The sequence below is a fragment of the Rana temporaria genome, chromosome 6 (genome assembly GCF_905171775.1).
Source record: "Rana temporaria chromosome 6, aRanTem1.1, whole genome shotgun sequence".
Lineage (NCBI taxonomy): Eukaryota > Metazoa > Chordata > Amphibia > Anura > Ranidae > Rana > Rana temporaria.
In genome coordinates this window covers 177623845-177641489 of record NC_053494.1, presented here as the reverse complement: position 1 = coordinate 177641489, position 17645 = coordinate 177623845, and the positions used below count along the sequence as shown (strand labels likewise).

Genomic DNA, 17645 nt, shown 5'->3' with positions numbered 1-17645 from the left:
ATCGCTTAAAAACAGCAGATCTGGTACTGGGGCCTTGTTATTTGTGAAAGCTGCAACAGCTAATTGGATTTCTTTCAACCACAATTAATTTTCAATACAATATATTTTTACATACCTGACAGACTGACCCCTTCTTCTTTATTTTCATCTGCCTGGATCAATGAGTTTTCCAGTATCTGAGCTGTGCATATAATGACAGCATTCTCTTTTACCACTTTAGGAAAGGAAATCTTTAGCTGGGAATCTCCACTAATTTTGGTGACTTTATAGGAATCTTTTAGGTAGGGTTGAAACTCATTTCTGAAATGCTGCTCAACCAATGGAACCTGAATAATAGAAAATAGTAAAGATTATCCATGGAAGGATGGAAGGAGTTGTGCATTTCATTTTTTACATTTACTGTATGTTGAACTGCATTATGCTGCACAATTTTTATCACAAATTTTTGTCCTATTTTTTTCTTTCAATCTATTTTTATTAGGTAAGGTTCAAGACAAGATAAAAGTCAAAGTGTTAACAACATTAAAGTTAAAAGACTTGCAGTTTATGACCTTGTACAGAGATGTATAAAACAGGTAAGTGAGGTATGCACATTCATAGATGAAAAACAATTGGAAATTATCAGAGAAAATTAAAAAACTCATGCTGGGTAATTGCATTCAAAAAATATTGGGCCAGAGATTGATTGTTCTCGAGTGAGTGTATCCTAGGCCTTATGATAGGGTCTGGGGGATACAGAAAAGGAATTGGAGAGTATGAGCTATGGTAGGCTTAAACACACCTCCATAACAAGGAGTTGGCGGAGCCCACCCTCTGAGTCCACGTACACACGATCAGTCCATCTGATGAGAACGGTCCGAAGGACCGTTCTCATCGGTTAACCGATGAAGCTGACTGATGGTCTGATGTGCCTACACACCATCAGTTAAAAAAAACGATCAAGTCCAACGCAGTGACGTAAAACACAAAGACGTGCTGAGAAAAATGAAGTTCAATGCTTCCAAGCATGCGTCGACTTGATTCTGAGCATGCGCTGGTTTTTAACCGATGCTTTTGCATACTAACCGTCGGTTTTGACCTATCGGTTAGGCGTTCATCGGTTCAATTTTAAAGAAAGTTTAAAAAATTTGGACCGAAGGATAACTGACCGATGGGGCCCACACACCATTGGTTTGGACCGATGAAACGGTCCTTCAGTCCGTTCCCATCGAGTCCTCTAGAACCCATATCATGACACAGACAATGTATAGGCTCAAGGCCCAGCATGTTTCATTGTTAAACTTCAGTTGAATGCGTAAAGGGAATATAGCCAAATAGTAGCAATCTTAAATGGTTATGTCGGGTGGGCTGCATTCAAAGGTGGTGAAACCAGAGGTGTTAAACGTATAGTATGTGACCACTCCTGAATGGGGCCCCCCGCCATATGGCTTGTGGTGAGATCTTATCTCCGAAGCAGAGAATCTTCCGGTGTGCATCTCATACCTGCTAATATTGAGGCGCCATATTCCCTAACCGAACACATTTAAACCTTCAGAAGCAAACAAAAATAGATGTCCTATTTTTTTCAATTATATTTTTTATGCAGATCAGTAGCCGCTAGAGGGCACACCAATCATGTCAGGGAGTACAATATAATAAAAAAAACAATAAAGTCCAGCACTGAACACTGCTGAAAGTAATCAGGTGGACTATAGCAATAATAAACCATCCAATGTGATCCACAAAAATGTGTGTTCTCTCCGGCTGCTGAATTGCCTCTGGATGGGAATGAAATAGGACAGCTAAACCACAAACACAATAGAGCACATAGAGATCCCCTTGAAGCTAATGTAAAAGAGGCTTAATCAGGTGAGTATTAAATACAAAAAGGGTGGCTATTGGATGCCACTTAATTCATAGCACACAAGTCCCATCACCAAAAATATTGTAAATCACTAAAATGTCCACTTATTGATTAATACCATGTTGAAATTATGAAACAATTCACAAAGTCACAGTGCAATTGCAGAAAACAAGGATCACATGGTTCCTGGTATCTGACTGACACTGTGCAATGATGACGTTCATATGGTCCAATGACTGCGGGAGAACAGGAAGCCACTATCCTCTGGTGTCTCAGAAGGGGAAACCAGGAGTCGTCAGTCCACAACAACAAGAGACACAATGAGGGCTCGCAAGGACCAATGTAACGTGGATTGGTCTCCTAGACAACGTGTTTCAGGGTGTGGCCCCTTTGTCAAGTCATAGGGGAGGAGACCCTGAGTAAGGAATAAAAAGAGTGGCACCGGGGGCTGGACCACTTAATAGCACATTTACAAAATCAATAATAACTGTGGCAATATAGTCACTATCCCACCCATCCAGTATACTCTAACAATACTAAATAAAATCCCAATAAAAGAGGGGATTAGAACAATTATTAAAAAACTTATACATCAATTGCTGCTGGTTTGTAAGGGATGATAATAACATATGCATAGCAATTGTAAAAGTTTTTGAAGAATATAAAATATGATTTTATATATATATATATATATATATATATATATATATATATATATATATATATATATATATACACACACACACACAAAAATGTGTTACTTTTACTAAAAGAGAAAGACATCAATTTCAAAACTAAAAAACAAAAATGTAGTACCTTGTTGACTAAAACGATAGCTTTTGCTGGCAAGCCTTTTGCCTGTCTCTTGTCCAGATGGTCCCTGGTGATGTACACGGCCACTCTAGTTTTCCCACTTCCTGTGGGCAAACATATAATAACATTCTCGCCTTCCAAAGCTGGTCTGGCCACTTCCAGCTGGTATTCTCGAAGGGTCATTACTGGAATAGGAGAAGCTCCGTCTGTGCTCTCATCATCTGATACAAAAGAAAAATGTTCTTTTAAGCAACTTACTTGCCATTGTTTTTTTAAAGCTCAACTCTGTTCTATGATCTGTTTTACCTGTCAAAGAATGTGTATTTGTATCCATCAAGTTACAAAACTTATACAGCTCTGCCATATGGCCCAGCCTTGTCTGGCAGGACAGATATCTGATTTTTCCCTGCTGCAGTTAAAGCTGAAGTTTAGGTATGACAATCTTAACATAGCTACCCTGTATGTTGGTCCAGCTTGTAAGTATGTGCTGTATATGCCATACCTGTGTGATCCCCATGGAAGCTGAAAATCGCTGTAGTAGGCACTGCTACTACAGTGAACCACACTAGTTTCCTAGTCCTGTGCCGAGTGGCTGCCATGGTGCTTACTGAGCACAGGAGGTTACCTACTCTGCATGGGTGGCATTTAGAGAACACTTTGCATTTTCTCACTGACTGCTTATCATCTTTAGAGGTCACATGAGTGGAACAGAGGACAATGATGGGCTTTTATGAGCACTTGGATGAGACTTAAAGAGAAGGTTTAGTATTTTTTTTTTTTTTTAAGTCAGCAGCTACAAATCCTATTGCTGCTGACTTTTAATAAGTGGACAATTACCTGTCCATGGTCCCAGTAATGTCCTCACCCGGGCAAGTTTTTCACTAGCCTCCGTGGTCCTGGCTCCAGCATCCTAACTGTGGGCAGCCGGCTGTGCAGTGAATGGTCCTGTAGTCTTCTGGGACCTGTGACATGTTCCAGAAGGCTGCGCGGAGGGAGGGGGGAAGGAGAAATTCCGCTTAGATTGCCTAGGCCAGGGATCCTCAAACTACGGCCCTCCAGCTGTTGTAGAACTACACATCCCATGAGGCATTGTAACACACTGACATTCACAGACATGACCAGGCATGATGGGAATTGTAGTTCCTGAACAACTGGAGGGCCGTAGTTTGAAGACCCATGGCCTAGGCGATCAGAGCAGAAGTGGGAGCCAAAACTAGGTACCTGCTCCCCCCTCCAAAATTACATGCCAAGTTAGCCAGAGGAGGGGGAGGGGGTGTCTTAAAGCGTGACTTTCCCTTTTGGGTATAGCTCCACTTTAATGATGGATCAAAGATGCGATTTTTCTCCGGACTTGCAAATGGGTAAGGTTCAAAGTGAGAGGGTGACTTGGCATGTATGGCTTTTGTAGTAAGAATGAGTATGCTGCTATAGAAAGTAGACTTCTTCCTATCAACCTTGTTTCCCTTACCATCCTTAATATCTCTTGTAGTTAGAATTTCTGTATATGCCTATCTGGAAATAAACAAAATCCTTATTTTATTATTCAGTGATTCTTCATTAAAATCAACAAACCCTAAACAGAACACATTCTGCAGCCCTGACCTCTACTTGATACTGTATAATTCCTGTTTGCTGCCTACCCTGACCTCTTGCTTGTCTTGCAATGCAAATAGCCCTTAATTACAATGATAAGTTGTGGGTGTCATTATTTATAAGGATCTGAGACACAGATATAGGAATCATTGTAAGTTTTCAGATTTTCTGGAAAGACAATAGTACCTTACAAGTGGTTCCAGTAAACCATACTCAAGGTTGAAGTTATGACCGTGCTTAATAGTGTCAGAAGGATCAGAATTGGTGTCATGACCATGCACATTACATGCTAAGATGGTTCTTCTCCCCTGTGCATTGACATTATCTTCCATAATGTGCACGTGTCTGGAGATGAAGGGGGCAGAGTATCACTCCCACATTGTGTATTGTAGGCTTTACATGACTCATCCAAATGGGTGAGATGTGGCAATGTTATGCACTGATAAACAGATTTAGAAAATAACCATTCGTATCTATCACTAAACGACATGCTCAACAAGAATTATAGTCATGTTAATTCACATTATTATCTGTTGTTTATTTTACATTTGTCATTTGTTTTACCAGTTCTTTCCCATTCTTTATTTTCTTACCTTTTATTTGCCCTTCTGGTCCACCCCATTTTTTAAAACACTACTGGCTGCCATGTTGGATTTAGTTACACATGGATCTAGCCACAGTTAGTGGTAGTGGGCAAGTACATAAAACTGTGGCACGGTCATATATACTCAGTGCTTTTTTTAAGCTGGAACTTCGTTCCACCACCTCTGGCTCAGACCCTTTGCTCCCTGCTCACCACTATCACTTGTAAACACAGAAGTCTAATTTCTGTGTTTACAAGTCTTCCAATGGCTCCCACAGATCGGATCTCCTGAGCGGCTCCCACTGAGTGCAGGATGGGAACCTGGGAGATGTAGGTGCCTGGGGTGCAGTGGGGATGCTGACACTCCCATTGGATGATCTACCTGCAAATGAGAGAGTTGGAGCCACCTACAGTGTGTGGGGAGGTATTAGGGGAAAAAGAGGAGTGAAGGTGAGATGTGGATGGTTGATGCAGAGGTAAGCAGCTGTGGGAGAAGGCTCTACACTCTGTGTTTAGCGCACCCCTGTACTCTGCACTATGTATGTAGCACAACCCTAAACTGCACTCTGTGTGTAACCCTACCGAACTCTGCACTCTATACATAATGCATTTCTGGTATTTAATGCCCCTTTAACCACTTAAGGACCCCTTCACGCCGATATCCGTCGGCAGAATGGCACGGCTGGGCACATCCACGTACCTGTACGTTGCCCTTTAAGCCCAGCCGTGGGGTCGCGCGCGCACCGCTGGCGCATGCACACGACCCGGTCCGAAGCTCCGTGACCGTGGCCGCGGGACCCTCGGACCCGGGACCCTCCGGAGCTGAAGAACGAGGAGAGCTGTGTATAAACACAGCTTCCCCGTTCTTCACTGTGGTGCTGTCATTGATCGTGTGTTCCCTGTTATAGGGAAACACGATCAATGACATCACACGTCCAGCCCCACCCCCCTACAGTTAGAAACACATATGAGGTCACACTTAACCCATTCAGCGCCCCCTAGTGGTTAACTCCCAAACTGCAATTGTCATTTTCACAGTAAACAACGATGTTGGAGTGAAAGCAATAATTTTATCATTAACTTAGAACTGATAACCTGTAAATCTTTTAAATCGTGATCTATGGACCATTTTGGGTACTGCAGTTTTTCACCATTTTGTGGGGGACTGCAATTTTAAGGCTTGGCATGTTTGGTATCTATTTACTTAATGCAATCCCAATTTTTATATTTTATGACAAACTTGGGAATTATATTATATTTAAGTGCACGAAAAAAAATAAAAATAAAATTCCTGAAAATAAAGATTTGATAAACAGGTGTGCCAATATTGCTAATATTTTGCAACATAAAAAATTGCAATTGACACCATTGCATTCTACAGGGCCTTTGCTTTCAGAAAACATATACCCTATATACTCGAGTATAAGCCAACCCGAATATAAGCCGAGGCACGTAATTTTACCACCAAAAAAATGGGAAAACTTATTGACTCGAGTATAAGGCTAGGGTGTCCATGTGCATGCCTCACTGTGCCTCACTGTGCCTCACTTTGCCTCACTGTGTCCATGCCTCACTGTGCCCATGACTAGACTGACGTTTAATATGGGAGTCTATAGAAGGGGTGCCCGGCTTTGAAAAATCGGTGCTCCCCGGCCGTAGGTTCCCTGGACAACAAACTTTGCACACTTGTAGCGGAAGAGTGGGGCTACATGTGTGCCAAGGTTGGGGTCCAGGGGACCTACTGCCGTCCGGTACTTGGTCCCCAAAATTCGGGAGATCAGGAGCAAAAAGGTGACTCGAGAATAAGCCGAGGGGGGTATTTTCAGCACAAAAAAATGTGCTGAAAAACTAGGCTTATACTCGAGTATATACAGTAACTGCTCTGTAATAATGACGTAGGCTCAATGTTGCATATATGGTGGCCATGCCCCCTAATTTCTGATTTCTGGAGAAATGTCTGCAACCTAACTTGGAAAATAATGGAGACACACATAGAGGTAGATACAGCCCTCTGTCTTCTCCATATTTTCACTCAACCCATTCATCAATACAAAGAATCTCTAGTTAAACACTTGCCTAATGCAGCAAAAATTCTGATCCCTAGATCCTGGAAAACGTATACACCATCTATTAAAGACTGTCTTTCAGAGATAAATGTTATCCACTCCATGGAAGAATTTTTGGCCATGTCAAATGACCGCTTAAAACACTACTACTATACCTGGAATAAATTTAAATATTCAGTGGATTATGACGGTTTTATGAGCACTTGAGGTGGTTCTAGATTTAGTTTACCATGTTAACTATTGCAATGTCTGTCCATTGGGATACCTTTTGTAAAATCCAGTCAAATTTGACCTTGAATTCTATTCTCTCCTTTTTTTTCTTGTACCTCCCTTATAAGGTCCTTTGATGTTTTTTCAGTCATATGAGATTTGATTAAAGTGCATCTTATTTAATTGTGTGCTTTTATGTTTACATACTTTTACTGCTACCTTGTAACCCTTTTCATATACTGTCCTATTGTATATGCATTATTTGTATACTTTAAAACTTTTTTAATAAAAAATTATATTGTAAAAAAAACTGTTCTGATGTTTTAAGTAATCTTCTGGCAAAAAAAAAAAATGCTGATTTTAAAGTGTGTGAGAAGATTTTAAAAATTGCTTCAGATGCAAAGTGGTTAATGTAGCAAAATACGAGTTTCCTAAATAGGTTTCCTTACTGACGTGTAACAAATTCTGGGGTCAAATAAAACCACCAGAACCAAAACAGAAGATGTTGAAGTGTATGACATGGCATTTATAGCACTAAGTAAAAAAAATGGCTATATATAAATGCAATGCTGAGTAAGCAACCACATCCACAAGCGAGAACATGTTCCTGCAAGGACGAGGAAGAATGTGGCAATTAGGCAATCAGTATCTTGCACGTAACAAAAGGGGACTTATGTAGTTTTAACTGTCCTAGTATTGGATTATTCTTCTCTTCTCAGCAACATCTAAAAACTGCTCCACATTAAACAGATGCTGTAGTTATTCTTCTAGTTTTTTTAAAGCAGGATTCTAGGAATGGACGAAAAATAACGAAAGACTTTCAATTACATATTTTTAAAAATGAATTTCCAGGTATGGATATTTTACATGTACTGTATTTATTGGCGTATAACACTCACTTTATTACCCTGAAAAAAAGAGGGTAAACTTTGCCTGTGTGTTAAAAGCTGGGGGCTGTGGAAAGTTTTTTCCCTGAAACTTAATTTTTAAAGTTAGGGTGCGTGTTATACTCCTGTGTGTGTTATACGCCGATAAATATGGTTGTTATTACATTGGTACAGCTTGGACCAATGTAACTATGTATATATAGCATACCTTGCCGATGCCCCCGGAAGCTGAAAATCCGCTACTTTAATTATTTTTACTTGCTTCCAGGTCCTGTGGTGAGCAGCTGCCATGCTGTATTCTAAACACAGGAGAATGACTGCACACCACCATTCAGAGAATGCTTTGCAAAATGTTCTCTGATTTGGTGAGTTGGAAAGACGGGATGGTGCTGTCACCCTACCCACCTCTTCCAATCAGAGAACACTTTGCATTTTCCACTCTCTCTGCCTGCTGCCATAGACACAAGATTGTCCCCCATTCTAATAGATTAGCAGATCTTAAACGAGAATGATGATTACCCAGACATCTGCCAACCCCCAAACTGTAGTAAATCTATTACCACTGCAAATTTCTTCCCAACGTAGCTAATAAAGGAGTTACACTGCATTTGTGGTGAAAGTTTTTTTTTCTCCTGCTTCCATTTCAGTGCCTCCAACCCCTCAGAAAATATATTTGGGACTCAAATGAATAAATGGGAACAATTGGAGGAGAGCCCAGTCACATGTCCAATCCTTCTCCAATCACAGGGTGTTCTGTTAGTATCATGCTGAGAACACTGCAAAGGACACCACAGGTACCTGCATTTTTTAAATGACTCGTAAAATGCAGGAGCACTGTGGAAATAAAACTGATATCTGAGCTCTGTAATAAATGGGGGCCGTATTTAACCAGGTGTTAAGCATGTAATTCTTATTTTCATCACTAGATGCCCCTACCCATCTTTAATTCCTTAAAGTGGATCTTCCTCTTTACCCCCCCCCCCCCTCCTCTACATGAATAGCACTGTCTTTAAATTTTAACTTTTTTTTGTAAACTGAGTGACCCCACCCTCCCCCCTCAATGCACTTCACTCATCTAGGTGAATGATGTGCACAGTGCTTGCTGGACTCCCAGGACTATGTATGTTACATATCTGAGGAGGCATTGTCCTTCATTCACAAGAGAAGAGAGATAGGCCTAGCGGGAGTTGTCAGGAGGCTTTACGGCTGAACCCAGAAGAGCTAGTGGGCCTCTCGATGACATCACAAACAGCATGGCAGACAACAAGAGAATCTCAACAGGACAACAATTGATCCGCTTGGGTGGGTGAGTATCTAAACTGTGCAGAAAAAAATGCTCGGTAAGCAGGGGTAAAAAAAAAAATGTCGGGAGGAGTGTGAAGGTATATTTTAACAGGAATTTGCTTTGCAGGGGAAGTTCCCTTTTGTTCTATCTAAAGGAGAGATCCAGGCATGGCACCAGTGTGTCCTCTGCCATGAACTCCAAATGCCATCTTGAAGAGCCTGTGACTGATTGGACACAGAGTTTTCTCAATTTGGATGTCCATCTTTGAGACAGCGGGGACATTTATAGCCCATGATGTGTCATTGTGATGTGTCTGCAGCGCGGAAATTTTCAGGTAGGGACAAATACCTGCTTGTGAAGGAAAGGTTGGCTCAGCATTAGGGACAGTTTCTCGTTGAGCATGGATAGTTCAGGGCATTCCTGGATATCTGTGCAGTTGGCCCGACATACTAGGACAGGACATCAAGAGCATTTCCAAATTTCAGGTCTGGCCCAAGACATTTCTGCACACCACACTGGCTAGGGAAACATCCCTTAGGCAAGGTCAAGAAGGCCCATGGATACATGTTTAAAGAAGCTCATCTCAAGCAACCTCCTGTATGTAAGCCCTGTGTAACGGAATGACCCGGGACACCCAGAGACTTTGTGAGGATGGGGGATACTCCTGTGTCAGCGTCACTGATAACTCTTGGGTCTGAGTCCACCCTGTGCCCTTTCGGCATGGGGTGGCAAGTGAATCATAATTCATGTATTACATGAGATGGGACATCACTGATAGTTCATATTGCAGGATTTTGAGATACTGCAAGAGGTTGGCCCAACCAGTCAATAGTGACTCATTCTATGATTAGCCCTGACTAGTGACATGCTAATTGAGTCAGGGCCTGGAAGACATTTCATTGTCCTTGTGTAAAGGTGTTGTAACGGACAGGTGTTAATCCAGGTCTGCTCCCAGACCTCTAATTATGTATGCTAAATACTGTTTATGTGTGGAATGTACTTGTTGGAGACAGAACGTCTGCCTAGGGAACTCAGTGTGTGATGGTGTTTTGTTTGTTATGCTGTTAATGAAGGAATGTTTAGTAATTAGCCTTAGTGTGTGGGTGGGGAGTTGATTGTTCCTTTAATGCCTTGTACTGTATATAACCTGAGAAGAAACCATTAAAATTGTCTTCATTTGAAACAAGTACAGAGCTGCGTGTCTCGTCTTGATTCTGGGGAAATGGGAGGCCTGCTGGTTTGTCTGTGTGTCAGATGAGCTGTCGTAGTTGATGGAAGGTCATAAACGGTGGTGACCGTTACATCCTGTATTACTGTACTGCCTTAAAGCAGAACTAGACCATGGTGTCCATGAAGTCTTATCTTTTGTCTTTCGGTTTGCGTGGAGGAGAAGAAGTTCTGTTTTGGATCCATTGAGTTTAAGGGAGCTCTCAGTCATCCAATCATTGATCAATGTAAGGCAATTTTCCAGTCTGTGATATTGGTCTTTTTTTTCCAGTGATGCGAATGTAGAGTTGAGTGTCGTCAGCGTATGAGTGGTAGCACAGGTCCTGTTGCTGATGATTTTGAGGGGTGGGCAGAGGTAGATGCTAAAGAGCACGGGTGACAGGGGTGATCCTTGAGGGACTCCGCAAGATATTGCGTGAGTTTCAGAGGTGAAGGCTCCTAGTTTCACTGTCTGTGAATGATTTTCTAGGAAGGATGCGAACCAGGGTAGGTCAGAGTCTGTAACTCCAGCTACTTCTTTCAGGCGAAAGAGTAGAGTTTTGTGGTCTACAGTGTCGAATGCTGAGCTTAAGTCCAGCAGCACCAGGAGATATGATTCTCCGTCATCTGCTGCTTTGAGGGCGTAATCCCATATTTTGAGAAGGGCTGTTTCTGTGCCATGGCCTGGGCAGAAGCCTGACTGTAGTGGGTCCAAGAATTTGTGGGAGTCCAAATGGAGTTGTAGCTGTTGTACTACTGCTTTCTCCATGATCTTTGAGATGGTGTTAAGACTTGTTATCGGTCTGCGGTAGTTGGGGTCTTTGGGGTCGAGATGCTGGGAAAGATAACTGCTACATTTTCTTGTGTTCTAGAACTGGTTAGGTCATGTTTCTCACAAAATCTCTTTGTTGCTAGTAATGGTTTTAAGATTGCTAACCAGCATCAGTAATGAATGTTAGCCCAGTTCAAGTGAAAACAACCTTAAACTGATTTTGGAAACTATACAAATGCATAAAAATGAAATCTCACTTGCTCTAAGGTTACCTTATTTTACTCAATAAGCGTCAAGAAAGATTTACGGCCTCATGAGCTGTAATGGAACATTTCAGTACATAGACACACTAATCTGGAACAATTTATGTGTGTTTTCACGGACTGTTCTCTTGCAAAATTCTCCTTTTATTTTCCTACATTGTGAAATTCTGCAAATACAGCTTTATGCCGTAACATAGATCATGGACAAATCCAAATGCTAAAAATACTTTTCTCTCACGATTTGTCCTCGTTTCTATCTTTGTTACCACTTTGTGACTGCAAAATGCCTTTTAAAGAGAAACCCGAGTCCCCCATAATGTTTGCCCTGTTCCCTCTCCCTGCCACCACTATCTTCAACAATCCAGCACGTGAGCAGACAAGGGAGGATTCTTGCACGTGCACAGAAACCCTGAGACCCAGAACCTCATATCTGCATTGTCTTCATGCATGCTTCAGAAAAAAAAACCCTGAACATGCACAATTGTGCCCAAAAGTCTCCAGTGGGTCCCGAAGTCCAGGGCCCTTCTGCACACATTTAGAAGCTAGTGGCACCCAAGTGTTGTAAGAATGACTAGGGAGTGCAACATCATTCTCACCTAAGCGGCAACAAAGGAAGTACTTTTTCTTTACACTAAAGGGTGTAGAAGGTCTGATTTAACTCCTCAGTCTGTAAGAATATTAATCACCTTGGTACCAGAGAACTAGGACTGTGCACCTGTGTACATTCCTCTGCCTTTTAAATATTGGGAAGGTTATGAATAGGGATGAGCATGGATTCAATCTGAACTCATGTTCAACTGAACCCAGAAGGAAGCTCTCAATGCCGATTTAATGAGCTGCAACCAGGGCATTCTACCGTGTTTCCCCAAAAATAAGCCCTACCCCTAAAATAAGACCTAGTATAGTTATCAGGAAGGCTGCAAAATGATCCTTCCCCAAAAATAAGCCCTAGTAAAGTTCATGTAAAAAATGTTAATCCGTTTTGTAAAACGATTATAATGGTATAAGGTGCAGTGTGTCTTCCTTTGTAATTAGATCTTAGTTCTTCCCTCTTCTCCTTTTCTCCCGGGTAATGTCTCCCCTCCCTCTTCAGTGCTTGGAGCGAGCTGATGTCAGTGAGGATGTCAGCTCTTCCTTGTCTCCTCTCCTCCTGGCTGATGTCTGCGGTCCCTCCCTCTTCAGTGCTTGCAGTGGGCTGACATTAGTGCGGATCTCGGCTCTCCCTTGTCTCCTCTCCTCCTGGCTGATGTCTGCGGTCCCTCCCTCTTCAGTGTTTGGAGTGGGCTGACATTAGTGGGGATCTTGGCTCTCCCTCGTCTCCTCTCCTCCTGGCTGATGTCTGCTGTCCCTCCCTCTGCAGTGCCGAGAGCATGCTGACATCAGTGGGGATCTCGGCTCTCCCTCTTCTCCTCTCCTCCTGGCTGACATATGCGGCCCCTCCCTCTGCAGTGCTGAGAGTGGGCTGACATCAGTGGGGATCTCGGTGTGGAGAAGAAGAGCTCCGGTGGGTCACGTCAGTGCCAGGTGCACTGTGAATAAGGTATTTCCCATAATGCAGTTACAAAGGGAGACACTGCACCTTATACCGTTATAATCTTTTTATAAAAACGGATTACATAATTTTATATGGGCTTTAACCAATATGTTTTTTGGGATTAAAATTGTGTCAAAATACTGACTCCTGACCTGACTGGGGGAAGAGGGGGAAAGAAGACAGAGGACATCGTTTTTAGAACATAAATAAGATATGCCCTAAAAATAAGCTCTAGTGTGTCTTTTGTAGCCAAAACTAATATAAAACTCTGTCTTATTTTCGGGGGAAGCTCTGTAGCTGCAAGAACACAAATAGGTGGGGATGCTTGTGACATCATTGAGCTAATATGGCCATATTAGCTCAATGATGTCACAAACATTCAGCTACAGGGCGGAAAATGCCCCAGGCCCAGCGGATTGGGCAGGCTTTTACAGCTTCTTTCCAAGTTCAGACGGAACTGAAGCCCATTTCTAGTTAGGATATATGGTTCTAGAAAAACATAGAGCATTGTTACTCCAACCAACTTAATTAGGGTCATAGTGCACAAGTGCAGTAAGCTATAGCAGCCAATCAGAATTCAGTTTCCATCCAATCGTAATAGATTGATAGGTGAACTCTGACTGATTGCTATGGGTTAATAAAGTTTGTTCATTGCTCTTCACCAGAACAAAAAGACTAAAAAGAGGTAACACAGTTATAATAAGTTTCCTACCTGACTCATGGCTCATCTCCCCGTTATCAGATGATTTATTTAAACTTTCAGGCAAACTCACATCCAGATCTGAAAAGAAAATACAATTTCAGTTGCAATGATATAACTGATATTTCAAGCTAAGTAATTTTGCCGCATAGTACTCAGTTCATCGTATGACTGATGACCTTTAAATCCCACCAGACTGTTCATCCATCTATTTACTGTACGTCTCTTGCAAGAATGCTTGTTGTGACTAAATCACAATGACAGTAAGGTGACACATGGTCCTGCCACCTCTTTTCTTCAGAGTAAACATATCAGTGAGAAACGTATGTATATGATGCCCAGGATGTCATGGACCACTACGATGGACTTCCTAATTCAGTCCACAGATTGACTACAATTGACACAAAATATGTGACTATTCCCTTTAACTAGCCAATCAGATAAAAAACAAGGTCCTGTTTACTTTTGTTTTATTTTTGTGTGATTTGATACATTTATTGTATGAAGATTGGGTAAAGGGGGGAAGGGAAAGTGGAAAATTTGCGCTAGGTGAAAATGTGTGTAAAGGATTAAATGAATACAAATAGTCCCAAAAGGACATCCCGCTGCTAAACACTACAACCTTGATATAAAGTGCAAGAAAAATCTGTACAAAACAGTGTAGTGCTGTCTTTTTTTTTTTTTTTTTTTACAAGGGTCATCATTCCCTTAAAAAAGTGTTAGTGACCAATTGTGACCTATAATCAAGCGCTACACTGTTTTGTACATATTGTATGAAGATTGTTAACTCTTATGCCTTGTATACACGACCGAACATGTCTGCTGAAACTGGTCCGCAGACCAGTTTCAGCAGACATGTTCGGTCGTCTGTACGGCCGACCGGACAGGTTTCCAGCGGACATTTGTCCAGCCGACCGTTTTGCAGCGGACAAATGTTTCTTAGCATGCTAAGAAACATGTCCGCTGGAATCCTGTCCATCGGACATGTTCGGTCGTCTGTACAGACTCACCGTACATGTCCGAGCGGCCACCATGCCTCGCATGCGTCGAAGTGATTTGACGCATGCGTGGAAGCATTGACCTTCCAGCGTCGCGCATTTCGCCGCGTCATCATCACCGCGCTGTCACACGTCACCGCGCTGTCTGTCCGCACGGATTTCGGTTTGATGGTGTGTACCACCATCAGACCGAAATCTCCCAGCGGACTTGTCCGATGAAAACGGTCCGGCGGACCGTTTTCATCGGACTGTCCGCTGGTGTGTACGAGGCCTTAGGCCTCGTGCACACGATAGGATAGCCAGAGGACAACGGTCTGAAGGACCGTTGTCTTAGGTTAACCTATGAGGCTGACTGATGGTCCCTCATGCCTACACACCATCAGTTAAAAAACTGATCGTGTCAGAACGCGGTGACGTAAAACACAAAGACGTGCTGAAAAAAACGAAGTTCAATGCTTCCAAGCATGCGTCGACTTGATTCTGAGCATGCGCAAGTTTTTAACCGATGCTTTTGCATACTAACGATCGGTTTTGACCTATCAGTTACCAGTCCATAGGTTACATTTCAAAGCAAGTTCTCATTTTTTTTAACCTAAGGTTAAATAATCTATGGGGCCTACACATGATCGGTTTGGACTGATGAAAACGGTCCTTCAGACCGTTGTCTAAGGCCTCGTACACACGATAGGATAGCCAGAGGACAAACCGATCGCGTGTGGGCCACATAGGTTATTTAACCTTCTGTTATTATGCAAAAGCATCGGTTAAGCACGTCGTTGTGTTTAACGTCACCGCGTTCTGACACGATCGGTTATTTAACCTATGGTGTGTAGGCGTGACGGACCATCAGTCAGCTTTATCGGTTAACCTAAGACAACGGTCCTTCAGACCGTTGTCTTCTGGCTATCCTATTGTGTGTACGAGGCCTTAGGTTAACCGATGAAGCTGACTGATGGTCCGTCGCGCCTACACACCATAGGTTAAATAACCGATCGTGTCAGAACGCAGTGACGTAAAACACAACGACGTGCTGAAAAAAAACGAAGTTCAATGCTTCCAAGCATGCGTCGACTTGATTCTGAGCATGCGTGGGTTTTTAACCGATGCTTTTGCATAATAACGATCGGTTTTGACCTATCGGTTAGGCGTCCATCGGTTCAATTTTAAAGCAAGTTCCTATTTTTTTAACCGAAGGTTAACTAACCTATGGGGCCCACACACGATCGGTGTCATCGATGGCATCGATGGCTATCCTATTGTGTGTACAAGGCCTAATAAGCCTCTTTATGTCAGGTTTCTTTAGTAGATAGAAAGACCTAGCAGAATTGATCCCTTGTTCTTGCAGGTTTTGTATTATGGCCTCATTCACACGGGCATACCTAAATGTCAAGGCCTTGTCTTACCTGCATAACATGCCCCTTTCTGCACCCGCTGTCCTCTATGGGCTGTCGAATGGAAACGGATCACCTGTCCATTTCCATCCGACAGTCATCTGATCCAATCAGGTTGGGGAACCGATCTCCCTCCATCTGTTTTAAGCGTATAGGATCGGATGTTAGCGGGTGTCAGCGGACACATGTCCGCTGGCATCCGCCGCTCCATAGAGAGCTATGAATGGTCCGATCAGGTCTACCTGAAAAACATGAAAGGACGAGAACATACAAAAGAAAAAAAAAAGGAGAGGAAAAAAACTGAAAGGACAATAGATTGCCATGTTGTCATATCAGCGCTCCATTCATTTTTGTTAGAATTTTGTATGGAGCACAAAAAACCAACAACCATGCGCACCAAGCCAGCGTATGCTTACCATAATACGTCTATGATGATTACTTGGGTGTTCACATTTACCCCAGGAATCCAATAAAATAGACCAAAGAGGGCATTAGAAGGGATTAATAATGCTAAGTATGAGAATGTGGTCTAGTTTATGCAAAATAAAAGTATCAGTTTTTCCTCCTAAATCCAGAGATGTGTAGCGTCATAAAGCCATCCTTTTGAAAACTTTGACAATAGCACCATCTGCTGTTCAATATAGATAATTCTCTTCTCATTTACATCATACATATTAAAACGCACACATCTACACAAGCTGATACATATTGATTTGCATTTTTAAGTTTATGAAACCTTGATTGAAACCCTTTTTTTTTTTTTTGCATGCTACATGTAGCGCAGTGATAATGTCACCTCTACTTTTCTAAGGTAATAACTGGCTTTGCAAATACATTTGGTAGATCTATATGCTTTGTTGCCATTAAGGGAATATATTTAAATGCACATTTTTGTGCCCATAGTTAAAGTGGATGTAAACCCAAAACATTTTTTTTTTTATGTCACAATGTAGAGTATAAGATTTCCTATCATCTGTGCCCAGTCTTGCCACACAAAGCTTCCTTTACCTTAATGCAGTGCTGTTTTCATGTCCTCGTTCGTTTTTGCTCTCAAGCTCCAACAATATATATATAGTACATTATAGCAATATCTTGTGATAAATACAATATGGATATGTCTCTAAAATTTAAAGTGGATGTAAACCCAAAAATTAACAGACTACAAAGTCCATTCCTCTCTCCTTGCTTTGAGTGACAGGTTATTTACATATCTAGCTCGGACATGTTTATCATAATATGAGGTGATCCACAGTTCATTGTATATTACCAGGATGTGTTATGTGGGGGAGGGGTGGATTTCTCACTTTTTATAATGTGGATTACCTCATATTATGATAAACATAACATAACATATGATAAACATGACCAAGCTAGATATGTAAATAACCTGTCGCTCAAAGCAAGGAGAGAGGAAAGGACTTTTTATTTAGACAGGGTTTTATCTGGAAGTCTGTTAATTTTCACTGAACAATAAAAGAGGATTGCTCAGAGCTGGATTTAC

At 41.9% G+C, this 17645-nt stretch overlaps 1 protein-coding gene across 1 annotated transcript in view; it reads right to left on the bottom strand.

Annotated features, from left to right (window-relative positions):
- IFIH1 (interferon induced with helicase C domain 1) overlaps positions 1-17645 on the bottom strand; it is a 92656-nt gene that overhangs the window by 52653 nt on the left and 22358 nt on the right. Inside the window, exons 5-7 of the mRNA XM_040357856.1 lie at positions 13768-13836; positions 2660-2877; positions 116-326 (exon numbers count right to left, since the gene is read on the bottom strand). Coding sequence (XP_040213790.1) covers positions 116-326; positions 2660-2877; positions 13768-13836 — 498 coding nt within the window. The remainder of the gene's footprint in view (positions 1-115; positions 327-2659; positions 2878-13767; positions 13837-17645) is intronic.